Genomic DNA, 14,769 nt, shown 5'->3' on the forward strand with positions numbered 1-14,769 from the left:
TTCTCTAATTGTGAATTATCATTCAGCTCTAATTATTAATTATAAGACAAAGCTCGAAAATCCACACATTTCTATAATATTATCGCCGTAACAAAAAATCAGAAGGGGATGGGGCAGGGTTAGTACATATACATGCATCCATACATACCAGTATTTCATGTGTATGAGGATGTCAGTACTACATTTTTGGGCTTATAAAACGCAATTCCATATTAACACCTGGCATTTAATAAACATGCATAGGGAGGGGACACTGAGTATTCTTAATTATGAACGCAGTCATATATTTCGATCATTATAAATGAATAGATTAAATACTTATTTTTATTTCTCTAGCACTTATTCATACATATGTGTCAGTGTACTTTCAAGGTTAACTTGATTGGAAATTGGAAAAACATATCATTCAAGTAGCTAGGTAGTTCTACGGGGGGGGGGGGCAGGTGGGAGGGGGGGGGGGGGTTAACGGACGGAGCTTCCCTCCCTCCCCGCCTCCTACTATCAAGAGACCAAGTAGAAAAGTGTGCAGGGTATAATTGACATAAATTATTAGTTTGGGGTAATACGCACTCCTCTCACCCCACCCCCTTGCCCCAACCATCACGGGTTATAGGATTTTGACGAATGGTAGGTGGGTTTTTTTTTCGCCTCTCAAGTTTTCAGATAAGTCTGTCCCCTTTAAAAAGACGGCGCTATTCTGTTCTGCCATGCATGTGGATTAACCAAATTCGGTGCTCTACTTAAATTTAAAAATCACACGTATTAGAAATCACAGTCAAAATTTAAACAAAGTAAGGTTAAAGGTTAAAATCACCAAAAAAGATTTTGACAAAAGTATTTAAAGATCGAACTGGCGGTGTAAAAACAGGTTTGTTGTGTGCATGAAAGGCAGATTATTGGCAAAATGTAAACTATAGTTACTGCACTGTATCGAACATGCACGCACTGTTTGTATCAATGGTATAATTAAGTAATTTGAAAGATAAGAAGTGATGATGGTGAGGGGATGAGAAGTGTATTTTATGGTACATGTATATTCTGGAATATGAAGTTTATATTCACTTTACTTGTGATTTTCTTACCATTCCTGAGGCCTACAATTGAACTTACTAGTAAGTACTTTAAGAAAAGTAACATCAAATGTCTCTATACTTATAAAATTTTCAACAGAAGTATCGATTGTTTTAGTTTTGTTTAATATGACTTTTTAATTTTTTTTTTAATTTAGTTTTCTGCGCTTTCTTCAGTTTGTTTTTGTTTCATTTTTCTTTTGTCTGTTTACTTTTTGTCTTCTGCAGTTATGTTTGACTGGTTTTTTTTAAATTAAATATGTTAACAAATACTCCCTCCCCCTTAATTTATTCAGATACAAGGTGCCCTATAGGACAGCCTTTGGTCTCGACCAAGAACAACTCTTTGGTCGAGTGCTACAAATTGAGCAAACACAGACGTTGTCCGTCGCCATATTACTGCTCTGGTGGCGTCCTTTCGAAAGGAGTTTGCTGCAAAGGTAACCCGATTTTTGAAACTATAAATTATCAATATAAAATTGACGTCACGTCGTTTGTACGCCATTTACGTCATTGAATTTCAACTGCTCCACCTTTGGATGCTTTTCTTCCAATGAGAGTCTCTTGAAAAATTTGAAGAGTTATAGACTTTTTAGGATTCAATTGCAAGTAGCTACATTTTATGATAATATTTCTTGTGAGTAATATGATACTAGTATGTCGCAAAAGACAGATCCATCACCCATGGAAACTTAGCCGCAGTGATAGCAATTTTCCAAAATTAATATAAGTTTCAATCAAAATGTCCGTATTCTGTTTACCATGGGGGAAAACGAAGGATATAGTCTTTTAACTTGACCTTTTTATCAAAACTTTATATCGCTCTCATTAGGTGTCTTCAATTAAGTTTGAAATTGGTCAATTTAAAGCTGTGCGATAAGAAAACACTCGGTTTTCTTTTTAAATTACATATCAAATTTCTTTGCTTTTCAACAACTTTGGCACCATAACGCATACTCTGACATAGTAAATTCCTTAAGAAAAAAATCTTTTGAAATCAACTCAAGGGTTTACATTTATAATTATATCTAATCTATGTCTATGATATTTTGGTCTATTCAATTTCTTCCCTGTTATTCACTACACAACATGTTACACGTAATTACACCCGGCAATGAAAATTACATTGGTTTTAGCTCACTTTCAAAGTTGACTAAATAATTATATTTTCGCGTTTTATATAGGCGTCGGTCACAATTGTTCGATTCGCGGCGGTTACATTTTAAATTTACATTTTTTTATGCATTGAAATAACCGTGTATAAAGCATCTTTAAAAAAAAACTGGAAGCTAGGTTTGTTTCATTTTATAATTAAATGAGCAAGACAGTTAAATTATCAAATAATAAAATTTGAATTTTATGCATATTCTGTATAATCTCAGGGACATATCAAGTGAAAATGTATCCCTCTTACATAGAAATCGTTGCTTAGGTGAGCGAAATGGTATACGGGACTCCTAATGAATTGTCGTCCAGGGGTTGAGAATGGTTCGCCATGAATTAGGTTGAACGTATATTTGTAAATTTTATTATATATTTAAATAAGATATTTATTGTTTAATTACAAATGTGCATGATTGTATATTATAAATGTATTTTAGATGGCTCAGTCGGTCTGAAATTTCTTACAACCTGTATACTAGTATACAAAAAATATGTTGTTGCAGATTCGCTCTCCTTGCTATGCCTGACATGTTTCAAGGCGGGTGACGTAAAATGGACTACTGACGACACAGGGACTATTTTTCACGTTAATATTTTCTTCCACTGGGAGCGAGAGGACTGTAGTAAATCGGCTGTGCACCACGGCTGGGACCCCTCCCTCACAGTCCTGGTCATTGGGGACGACAACCAAACCTGGCTGGAGCGGACAATGAACTGCAAAGCAACAGAGGTGGTTACAATTGTAATGGATGATGATGTGAAGGGGGAGGGGGTGGATACGTACATCCCTTAACAATTTGGATAATTTAAAAAAGTTATCATCTCCACCCCCACCCCCCCCCCCCAATAAAAAAGAGAATGTAATTAAAAATAAAAACGAAAAAAAAACCCAGAAACAAACACAATAACTTTTTCTTTCTATTTTGTTCATATTGCAGAAACCTTGCTCCAAGTATTTCACCTTAAATGTTCCATTGAAGAGTTATCGTGTACTGGTATGTATATTTGTTTCAGTCTTTAAAGACCTAGACATGATTTTAGGTCAATTTTTTCATTTTTATTTCGAAGATGGGTTTATTTGGAATTTTGAATGATATTGATCAAAATTTGAACGTTGAAACCAGAGACATATATATAAAATAATGTTATATATGTCTCTGCATACTGTTATTGTGCAGGTAAATTAATAAAATTAAAACTTTTACCTGTGTTCTTTCTCTGTTTTAGTACCAGGTAAATGGTCCAGGTATGTCTAGCCTGTGTCGTTTTATTGGTAAGTATTTTAAAAAAAGAAACTATTTCAAAGTTTATTAAAAGTATTTCATTTAAGAAGTCTGGATGGTCGTGGCCATTTTTAAGACTAAAATAATCTTCTAAATTGAAAAGCTCTGTATAAACATGATAAAGATAAAGCAACATTCAAAAATTAATTAAATCTGAAGTACATGTATTTGGAATTTTTCTTAACTATGTAATAGTTTATACATATGTAAATAAAGAAAGCATTTCTGAAAATTGAATTAAGGAAAATGTAATGGTTAATTTGTTGACCATGAACCCATCCTCCTTAAAAAATTACTGTATCCACAGTGAATGTGGAATTATTGAAAAATGCATTTGACTGTGAAAACAGGAAACTGCTCCTTTCCACTCGTGCAATGCATAAATTTCGCATGAAAAGGGCAATTACCATGTATGTAAAAAGCGTATAATATATTTTTTTTAAACTTAGCACCCAAAAGAAATATAAATAGGACGTACATGGTATTCATGTGAAGAGAAATCCACGCGAAAGCTCTCTTCATGTTGATTGTGATACTGTTTTTATAAAGCCAGAATTAAGTTTTTTGCGGGTGCAATTTTTTGGGATTAAATTTTATCGTTTCAGTTCAAAAGCAATTCATTCAATCCCAAGATATGTTTTATACATGTAGCTATCATTTTGCGAAACAAAACAACAAATCGCAAAACAGTATTACGTAGCACAAAATTTGCACACACAGAAAAAAGTTTCTCTTCTTTATGTCCAATATTTCGCTGATTGCCGACCGTTTTATTTATTTGATTTATATACTAGAAGTACTGTAGTAGGAGATTTCTTTGTATGAACAATGAATAAATATCGCGTTTCTTAATTCTATGATGATGTAATTTTGTTGACCAAGGAAATTTAAGAAAGCTAAGGATCCACGTCGAACACCACCCTCTCTATATATAGCAAAGGATTGTCGATCCACTCCCTTTCCCATGGCGGAGGCGAAGTGGACCGAAAACAGGATGGTCGAACTTTAATGATTTCACACATTTTGGATAACATGTACATTTGTACTTTTTAATTTTAATGCATTATACAGAAATAGTCAAAGTCTCGCCGCCACTGTCGCCACCATCTCTAGCATTGCCCAAACCGGTGCAGGACAACACAGCCCAGCCCCCTCTGTCGTCCTCTGTGGAGACAATAGCAAGCATACTGGTTGCCCTGTGTCTGTTTGCCGCTGCTACAGCTGTTGTGTTTGTATACAGATGGAGGTTTGGGCAGTCGGTGAAAAATAACCACCACGAGTCAGAAATCGCCCTCGTGCAAGGTACAGGTACATATTGATTGATTTTTGTTTTAAACATAACCAGTGATTTGGTTAACTATATCGCTAAAAATGGAGAGAAAAAAATTGTGGTTTTATCAAAGGGATGAAATCTTTCATTGTGATATGAAACGATATCTCTCAATACTGCATACAGAGTTCTTATGTTGCGATCTAATCGAAATAACTAAATATGTGCTTGTTGATGACGATATCGTCACGATATTCAGTGAACAAAATTGATTTGTTTAGATTAATTGATTGATTCATTATTGTTGTTTTTATCCCTTCTAGTTTTTTTTTGACAAACGTCAGTCCTACCTTTGGTAGTTACATCTCGCTAGCCACCGGAGATCCGCGGATCTATTGTAAAAATTCTAAACTACAGAATGTAGTTATATTTGTTTAATTTATGTTGTTTTTCGACAAAATATATTTCTTTTTCAGAGAATGTGGACATTTTCACAGTGGCTATGCCTGGAATCGGTGCAGAAGTGATTAAAGAACTGAAACAGATAAGCAGTCTACACTTTATAACGGTAGACCAATTCCAGGCAGAAATCTTTCAAAATAGCAAGGAATGGATGGGTTCTGTGCAACATAAATATACGAACTTCTTGTTCCTTTTGACAAAGAAGTTGATTTGTGATGACGATGAAGATTTTTCCCATCCATTGAACTCAATCACAAAATCTTTATTTCATGACATACAAAATTCTACTCGTGTGGAGAATATGAATACTTTTTACGTTTATTTACAACAACATTCTTCGTTTAAAACCCTTTTCCCAACCTCCCGCCATAAAAGAAGTAATATTTATAATTTATCAGGTAGAAACTTCCTTAACAAGGACTTTCATCGCTTAGTTTCGGATTTAAAAGCAATCCACAGCAATGCCTAATATAAAATAAATCCAGCAATGACGTTTTCTCGTCAAAAAATGGAAACAGGCAAAGGATTAATAAAAGGTTCAAAATTTACACAGAAAATCATGGTATTTGAATTCTGATTTCAAATATACCGGTGATTCTTGAGGGATATTGGTCAAGATATTTCCGTCCAAAGATTGTCATGGTAACATGAAAATAAAACTATTTGAAAGTAACATCAGTTACTTGTAACTTACGCAAAAAATAGCTGAATCAAGCGACATAAATTCATTGCGTTTGGTGCACTTATAGACATGCATGATATCAATGAAACAATTTCTTACAGCAGGGTTTCGTTAAGTTAATTTTTTTTAAAATTCATCATTATGTTCACCGTTGATCAAATTTACTGTGTAATCATCATTGTCCGTTGAGGACCAATATGTTCGTGGCTTTCGTTGGTAACTCTGGCACACAAATTTACATCCACACAAACGTATATACACGCATTTGTTTAGTATTTATTTACGAAAAAGAACTTGCTATACCGACGAATATACGTCCCCACGAACAAGGAACATTTTGGCGACCCACAAACATTGACCCCCACGAATAAGAATGATTCCACAGTAACCCCCACAGCTCCCTTAAGGTGGCTCACTACACCTTGAAATAGTTTCTCAAATCAGCAGAAAATCACTAGATTTTGATAAATAACATACTAGTATTCGATAAGGAGTTACTGTATCTAATTCAATGCGCAATTTTTCATGAAAAACTATACATTGTACTTCAAAAAATTGAATTTAGTAAGCGTGACCAAAAGCTCCAAGCCTCAGGATCATGAATGATTAAGAAAGTGTACAATTTTTGACTTAAGTCTACGATTGTTTCATGATCCTGGAGCCATGTGGATTCAAACTCGTGATATGCGGTTCACAAGTTCAATTCTTTCACAACTGAGCTATGACCATATACGACCAAATTGATGGATACAAACAGTTTAACAAAACATTTCAATTGCCAGCTTGTGACATAGTGTCTAAAAAAGTATAAGTCTCAGTGTAGTGAGGAACCTTAAAGCAAGAAATAAATAATGGCTAAATACAGAGAGCAACATTTCTGATTTATATAGTTCCCATGATATTTCAACAAAAGATGCTTTTAAATTTAGTTTGTCTCCAATTGTATGGGAGAAATTCAATCTTTCCCACAAATATCTTAGAATATTAAACATGCCTTAACATGGTATTGAATATCATTAAAAACAACACTGGTCTAATCAACTTAACACAACTTTATTGATGGCTATCATTATTCAAAACAAGCACAGCATATTGAATATGTGCAATACATCGGTGTTAATGTAGCAAAATTCTATTCATTTTGAATTCAATGTATTTACCATTTTGAATAATGTTTGGTAAATATATACTGTATGTACCTGTAAATACTGAAAACTGATAGTGCAAGACAGTATGTAAAATAAAATTACATTGTACATTTTAATAAGAAAAAAAAAATTCTCGAAATACAAAAGATTTTTCAACTGAAATGTGAAGTATATTAAGTTTTTACAAGTGTATATGGTAGTTTAGTACAGAAAAAAACATTAATATTTTTTGATTATTAAAACATCCTTGTACTTGGCTAAATAAGTTAATATATACATGTACCTTATTACATATTCTGAACATTAAATTTCCCTGTTTTCTTCCATTTTGGATTTCTAAGAAGTTTGAATTTTGACTAGATCATTAAACAAAGCAGTGTGTATTAATAACGAAATACAGCTGGTAAAATGATAATGATATGCGACACAGACCATTACACCTAAGTTATGTTACAATTTTGAAGAGTTCTTAGAAGAGAAGCAAATAGTGTATTATAATAATAATTTCATTAATCATGGGCTTAATTTTTTGTGGATTTGATGAGAAAGTTTCAAAAATACATAAATTGGTGGCTAATGATCCCATCAAAACTATATGTTATTATAAATTGCAATTCACTGACCATTGATTACATGGATCAACTTAAAAAACAGGTATTCATTTAATACTGATGAAACCACAGGATATGAATTTTTATTGCGAAAACAAATGCAAAAAAATTCAGGATTTCAATACTACAAAAAATAAGAATTTAAATTAAGTAATTTCAATAGCAACTGGATGGAGTTCAAAGAGTTTAAAAACAGTTTTAAAAACAAACACACAATTAAAATTGAAAAATAAAAGAAAAGAGTGAAAGTGGACAAATTTGCATACAAACCTCAACAAAATGGTGGAAGTTTTGATAGCAATTTTTATATTAAATTAAGTACAACGAAATAAAAGTATGGATGGAGGGAATAATTGAAGAACTCAGTCAAGAATGTTAATTTAAATATAAGTTTAAAAAAAAATAAAAACAGCTAGATACGTACCAGTACAATAAAATTCAAAAATAAATAGTTTGAGGGTTTCCTTCTCATAGCCAACAAAGCCAAAATTTCTAAAGTACCTTTGTTATCTTACACTGTATACCAGAAACTCATTACAATGTTTGCTTAAAAGTAACAGGAAAAGTTTAAGCATCATTTAAATTATTGCTAATTAATAAAATAAGTATCAGAGAAAGCACGGAGCAAAAATTGTGTCTTTACAAGAGAAATTCATAAAACAATAATTTTCCCCTGCCCCCTGAAGAAAAATCTGACGTAAAAAAAAAACCATACACTTTTTTTGTATACTGTTACAGCCAAAATTATATCCATATTAATTTCACTTTTTAACATAAGACGTGAAGGTATCATTTTACACTAACACAGAATTCATATGAACTTCAAGCATTAGTTTCATCAACCTGTTTCATTACATGGGCCTGCATGTGTACAAGTATATGTACATTGTCTGTGTTTTGTTACTTTCAAAACTTCCAACCAAGATAATGTGTCACAAAAGTTATAACAATGCCTCTTCAGTAGATATCAATCTAGTACATGTACATCCATAAGTAAATATAATTAATGAACATTAATTACAATTCTCATTAAAATAAATTGTAATCATGTCCATAGTTTTTTTTTATTTTTGTAATTTGGAAAAGTCCCTGAACTAAAAGACAAAATTGATATGAGCTGTTTTTCAAATTTTGGCTACCATCAATCAAAGTTTTGGCAAAGAAATCAAAAGCAATTCATAAAAAATCTTCTTAATAATTCAACCTTGTGGCAGAGTCCATTCCATATACATCCTTATTAGATGAATGTCAATGCTCGTATAAAATGCCCAACAAGAAGAAAATTGATCCACAATTTATTAACCTGTATCGTGGTTTTTAAAAAATTTATTTCTGTATTATGCTGGACACAGACCAGTAATGTACCATGCTTGTGTATTTGTACAGTTTTCTGAGACATGGATGAATGGCACAAATAAATCAAAATGTTACGACCATCAACATAAATATCACATCAATGTACTCTATGACCATCAACATCAATATCACATCAAACATCAATGTACTCTACAAAGTATCCAATCATTCACAAAACTCACCACAAGCAATACATGAAACAGAGAGTGACAACATTTAATGATGAACTGTTTTTGGCAAAATGTAGCACTTCACAAAAATGGGGTAGATTAGTTTGTGTGAAATGGGAAGCTGTTATCCAACGTGGAGAAAATGCCATTATAATCACAGGGATTGGTCAGAATGAGTTACCTAGTGCTTAGTATGGGACTTATGTGGACCTTCTGATGATAATGATGAAATTTTTAAAGTGGCTATTCAGTCTGAGGAACCAAATGAATCTTAATTTATCTCCAAACACACAAGAGTAATGGGAACAACTGACACAACACTACAAAACCAGGTGAATACCACTATTGTAATTTCCACCAAATAAACTAAAGAACCCCCTACATGCTGAATCAAGCACCCTTAAAAGAACCAAACCAAACTACTTAGCAATAGTCAGACTATACTTTCAACTAATGTAAAAGTGGTTATTTACCCTGGTAATAAAATAAGCATTTTTGTTAGTCAAACAATACACGTGGGTAATAAATATTATGTTGTGTGATTGACCAATTTTAAGTTTTTGTTGTTGTAAACACAGGCGCAGGGATATTTTACACGGTTTTAAGCTTACTATGTTCTAGTGTAAATTAACACCATTCATAAATAACCACTTTCCCAATATAGAGATGTTAGCCCTCAGAATTTAACCAGGGACCACTTCTAAGAATGACCTCTCTCATGCTAGTAATTTCTCTGTACCGTCGGTACAACGAAATCGCAAGTCCGGTTCATCATCAGTGGAAGCCAAGATGTCCGATTCAAAATAATCCTCCGTCTTTTCGATTCTGTTATAGCACCTCGCCTCATCTTTGGTTTTGCTGTATTTCACAGTTGTGTCTATATCACTGACGTATATTGTCTTTGTGCCTTTAATTTTCCTCTTAAGGAAGTTGTCTACCACCCAAAAGATAAACGCCTGTTTGTAGAAAATTAGAGTTTATACTATAGTTTATTTGTATGCTGTATCCCAAACAATGCAAAATAAAAACCAACCAAATTATATTAAGATTGTCAGGAGATTATTTCAAATTTCAATTCATACAATCAACAAGTCTGTTTATCTGACAAAAGCATCTTCATTTTTAAGAATGATTTTATAATTTGAAAACAATTTTTTTTTAATCTAGGTGGAAATGCTGAGTAAAGAGTACTTCAAACTTAGGAGATTTATTATAAACACTTTTCCAGATTTGTTTTTTTTAGTTTATAAAGATCTGTTACATGAAAAGCTGATACATGTAATAAAAAAATTATTAGGGCAATATCCTAGACCTCCATTACTTTAAAATAGCACAAAAACACAGACAAGTAAAGATAAGATACAGATGTCTGACTTACATTTACAACTAGAGGTACAATGAACATCACAATCACCAGCTCCACTTTGGGGTCCTTAATGGGGGACATCAGAAACGTCCTCACCTACATCATATAACTCATAAATTAAATACAGCATTCAAAACAAAATCCGTTTGTTATACACTGGGTCAACATGCATGCGCACATTGATATCTGACCAATCTTGCTCATGTTGACATCTGACAAATCTTGCACACATAGATATCGGACCAATCTCACTAACATTGATATTTGACCAATCTCACATTGATATCTGATCAATCTCACTTACATTTATATCTGATCAATCTCGCTATGTTGTGAAGTAAAATAAGAAAGGAATGTTGACGTTAATGAAAGATGGAACTGACATTCAATACGCCCACCAAATAGTAGATCTTTGGGGAAGAGAGGGGGTTAAATAACCAAGCACATTCACATGTGGAAAACATTGACAGATTGTTAGAATTTTTCAAATTTCTTTATGACTGCAAACTGGATGAAATTTTCTATAGGATATTTGATATCACAGATGTGAGAATGAATTTAAGTTACCTTTTTCCAGAAGTCAAACTGGATGAGAAGAGTCATGAGAATTTTCTCCAGGATCATCACCAGTATATAGAGGGCACACTGTCCCACCCAGGTACTGCAGGCAGGGGGGTTCCCTTAAAATATAAAGTTATATCAATTTATATATGCATGCAAACAACATGATCAACAGAGAGTAGTATAGATTGTTGGTTAAACAATTAAATTACGCAATTTTTTTTTATCAAAATTTAATAGCTGGTTTCATTTTCTTCTCAGTTAATTCAGACCATTAAGAAAATATTAGTTGGATATCAGATATGCTGGCAAGAGTATGAATGAAACACAAGTCAATATGATAACCTGGTGAAATGTCTAATAAAAGGGTGGGCTCAATATTCCCTATCAATATCACCTACCATATTCTCCAAACTTCAGCGAGTCCCACTTGAGCTTGCGGACGATAAGTTGAGTGAGCTTGAGGCCGATGTAGATTACAAACAGACCAATCGTGGAGTCCAGTACAAAGCTTACAAAATACCTGCGTAAAGAGAATACATTATATTATAATTAATATAAAATACTGTGACAATAAAAGCTATTAAATAATATATGATCTGAATTGTTCAGAATAAATTTGATACTGCAAACTAGTACATGGTACATGTATAAATAGCTGCAATGATGTAGCCCTCTCAGATTTTTTATATCCGATGTTTACTATAAAAAAAAAAAAAAAAAAAAAAAAAAAAATCGGGAGAGGGCTACATTATTGCAGCTAATGTATAAATTAAGAAGATTTCATAATTCCTAAGGAATCAATGTAATACATTAACATGCTAGACTTGCTTAAGTTTCTAAGTTTATCGACGTTTTCCTTTTGTGATGAAATGTTAATTGTGTTTTAAAAATCTAAATATCAGCTCTTAACCTTAATTCTATGTAATTGTACAGAAATTTATTGCATATTTTTACAACTCTTTCAAGCAGGAATCATTTATCTTTTTAATAAAAAAAAAAAGAAAATACAGCTAAAACTTCATCTTCCCTAAAAAAGTATAAATTAATTGATATGTTACAAAGGATTTCGTGATAAATAAAGATAACCACAAGACTCTAATAAATAGTACCATGTGCATGGGTCTCCTTGAAACATGTCTGCTAGGAAGACATTGGCAAAATGGATGACAGCAGCCCCAAATCCCTGCTTGGAAGTGTCAAAGAACCTACATAAGAAATCAAGTAAACTTTTTAATATTTACCTTGAGTGGGTGGAAGGTTTAACTTAATAGTTAGACTAACAGCAAATTAATCATAAATGTAAATACATGTTTATACATGTATTCATTATTCAATTTAAAAGAATGCTTTTACAAATGAACTAGAATCTGATATTAAATGCATGCTATACTTTATTAATATTATTGTGATCATTGATGTAATGGCATTTAAAAGAAAATCATGGATCAAAGTTAAAATTTACCATATTTTCCAGGGTCGTCTTTCATATATTGGCTCACAGTATCTTTTAACTGTTAAGAAAGAGAAAAAAAAGATGTGATCTGTGTTGCAATAACAACAATAGCCTGCCTTTCACTTGAGATTTAACAGTATTTTTCTTGCAGAAATTTAGAGAACGTACTACCAGTATTAACGCAAGTAATTAGCGCGGATCTAAAGGTGTGGATGACTTCATTACATCAGCTATCTGCTTTAACATTACAACCTGTGTTGCTCACATTCATATATCTTATGTTCGTAATTTTATCTAATTATCACTTGTCTTATCATTATCTGCTGAAGGCCACTCCATAAAAGGACGAAGAAGTGGTCTCATAATTCAGTCGATTTGTGTTGTCTATTAAGCTCCATGAAATAGTAAATGATGATTTATAATGATTTAAGTGGTTGTTTAATTCATTATATTATCGATTCATCATGTTGTTATATAAGGGATTATTTAATATGTACTTGAACTACTTCAATCAACAAATCGATGGAATTATTGTCTAATTAATGATAATATTAATAGAATACTCTGCTATGCACTTTAAATAATCTTTTTTAGTACATGGACAAAAACTCTTAAATATAAAAGGTGTATTATTAAAAATTTACATGATTTAGGTCTAAATACAATACATTTATATGTAGATCATCTTTCTTAAAGCATAGGTGCGAAACATCAAGGAGCCAACGATCTCAGGATGAAGCAGAATAGGAGCAAACCATCTCAAGGCAAAAAATGTTTAGGTGCGAAACATCCTGTTAACTTTCTGGTCTGGTGACCATGTGCCCCATCACTTAGCTAACCACTCTGATATCCACTGTCTATTCAACAACATTTACTAATTATTTTTTATCATATGCATACTGGTTGCTTAAAGTAAAACAGTGGGGGTAAGCTTATCCTGAGATTCTTCAGACTCTAACTCTCGCTTTTATATTCAATTATTGTGACATACGGGGTTACAGTATGAGGAATCTCGGATTAGGGGTAAGCACGTGTAGTAGTTGGAGCTATATGGACAGTGGATATCTGCCTGGATAGCTCAGTGGTAGAGCTCCTGACTAGATTACGTTACAGGAGTCCTGGGTTCGATTCCTGGTCCAGCATGTTTTCAATATTTCTCCTTTCCTATTACATTTGGTGCTTTGACCAACCCCAGGGGAAGAACCTGGGGTGGTCTTCATGGCGAAGATCAGGAGGGAGGACTGTAGTAGTTGGGGCTATATGACATGTGGATATTGGCCTGGATAGCTAAGTGGTGAGTCTTGGTAAAATGGGTAGGCAAACCCAGCGCCGGGGCAAAATAAAAGCCGGGGCAGATCGATATTTTCAATTTTCAGTTTTTTCTTAAATATGTCCAGAAAACCGTAAAATGTCGACCTGGATTTGCCTTCCCGTTTTACCAACTTGGAAATCAACAATCGTTGCTAAATTTCTAAATACACATTGTTTTGCAGAAATACTTACAGAGAATACAGTTATACTGATTGGTAACATATCCTGAAAATTTCAATGAGATTGGTAGATTTTTAACAAAGAAAATTGAAAAATATAGATCTGCCCGGCTTTCATTTTGCCCCGACCCGGGTTTGCCTACCCATTTTACCAAGACTCCTCAGTGGTAGAGCTCCTGACTAGAGAAACAGGGGTCCCTGGTTCGATTCCTGGTCCAGCCATAAATTTTCAATATTCCTCCTTTCCTATTACACATGCATATCTTATATATTATATATATATATGTTCTTGAACATTAATCTCACCTACCTATTAGAGATGTGAAAGCTAGGAATGCTAACACAGCTTGCACCACTAGCCCCAATCCTCCCATTAGGTCTCCACTATTGCAGTGGTACTCTTTCGTTCCCATTAGGTTAGTTTCGTCGACTAGATCACTGTGCGTTTTGTTGTCCAAGACAACTGAAGAGGCTGCCATAGTTAGATTAAGTTTTTTCTACATCAAACTTATTTCTGAGCTATAAATGTTCGATTAAATCTAATAATAGGCAGATTCTTAATCATTTTTCTATATATTTAAATGCACATGACCGTTGAGTGATCCATAACTTGAAATATCTTCAGTATTAGTTTTTGTCCACATTACTGTCAATATACCGGAAATATTAATTTTACGCAC

At 33.2% G+C, this 14,769-nt stretch overlaps 2 protein-coding genes across 3 annotated transcripts; one reads left to right on the forward strand and one right to left on the reverse strand.

Annotated features, from left to right (window-relative positions):
* Window positions 1–771: 771 nt before the first annotated feature.
* On the forward strand, window positions 772–8,829 carry LOC105335459 (uncharacterized). Of its 2 annotated transcripts, none has more exons than XM_034448646.2 (7): window positions 772–1,112; window positions 1,367–1,510; window positions 2,738–2,964; window positions 3,173–3,229; window positions 3,462–3,507; window positions 4,589–4,825; window positions 5,264–8,829. In XM_034448646.2, the coding sequence occupies exons 1-7, from the start codon at window positions 1,007–1,009 to the stop codon at window positions 5,716–5,718; spliced, it is 1,272 nt and encodes a 423-aa protein (XP_034304537.2). In that variant the 5' UTR covers window positions 772–1,006; the 3' UTR covers window positions 5,719–8,829. The 2 variants fall into 2 exon arrangements, with proteins under 2 accessions (XP_034304537.2, XP_034304536.2); XM_034448645.2 differs by having other exon boundaries at window positions 783–1,112; window positions 4,589–4,819.
* A 185-nt stretch (window positions 8,830–9,014) lies between these two features.
* LOC105335450 (store-operated calcium entry regulator STIMATE) lies at window positions 9,015–14,766 on the reverse strand. Its single transcript, XM_011439300.4, has 7 exons — window positions 14,400–14,766; window positions 12,609–12,657; window positions 12,256–12,351; window positions 11,545–11,666; window positions 11,150–11,262; window positions 10,595–10,678; window positions 9,015–10,172 (listed from the first exon to the last, which is right to left on the reverse strand). Exons 1-7 carry the CDS (start codon window positions 14,566–14,568, stop codon window positions 9,933–9,935), a joined length of 873 nt encoding a protein of 290 aa, XP_011437602.1. The 5' UTR covers window positions 14,569–14,766; the 3' UTR covers window positions 9,015–9,932.
* Between the last annotated feature and the right edge of the window lie 3 nt (window positions 14,767–14,769).

This window comes from Magallana gigas, chromosome 4 (genome assembly GCF_963853765.1).
Source record: "Magallana gigas chromosome 4, xbMagGiga1.1, whole genome shotgun sequence".
Lineage (NCBI taxonomy): Eukaryota > Metazoa > Mollusca > Bivalvia > Ostreida > Ostreidae > Magallana > Magallana gigas.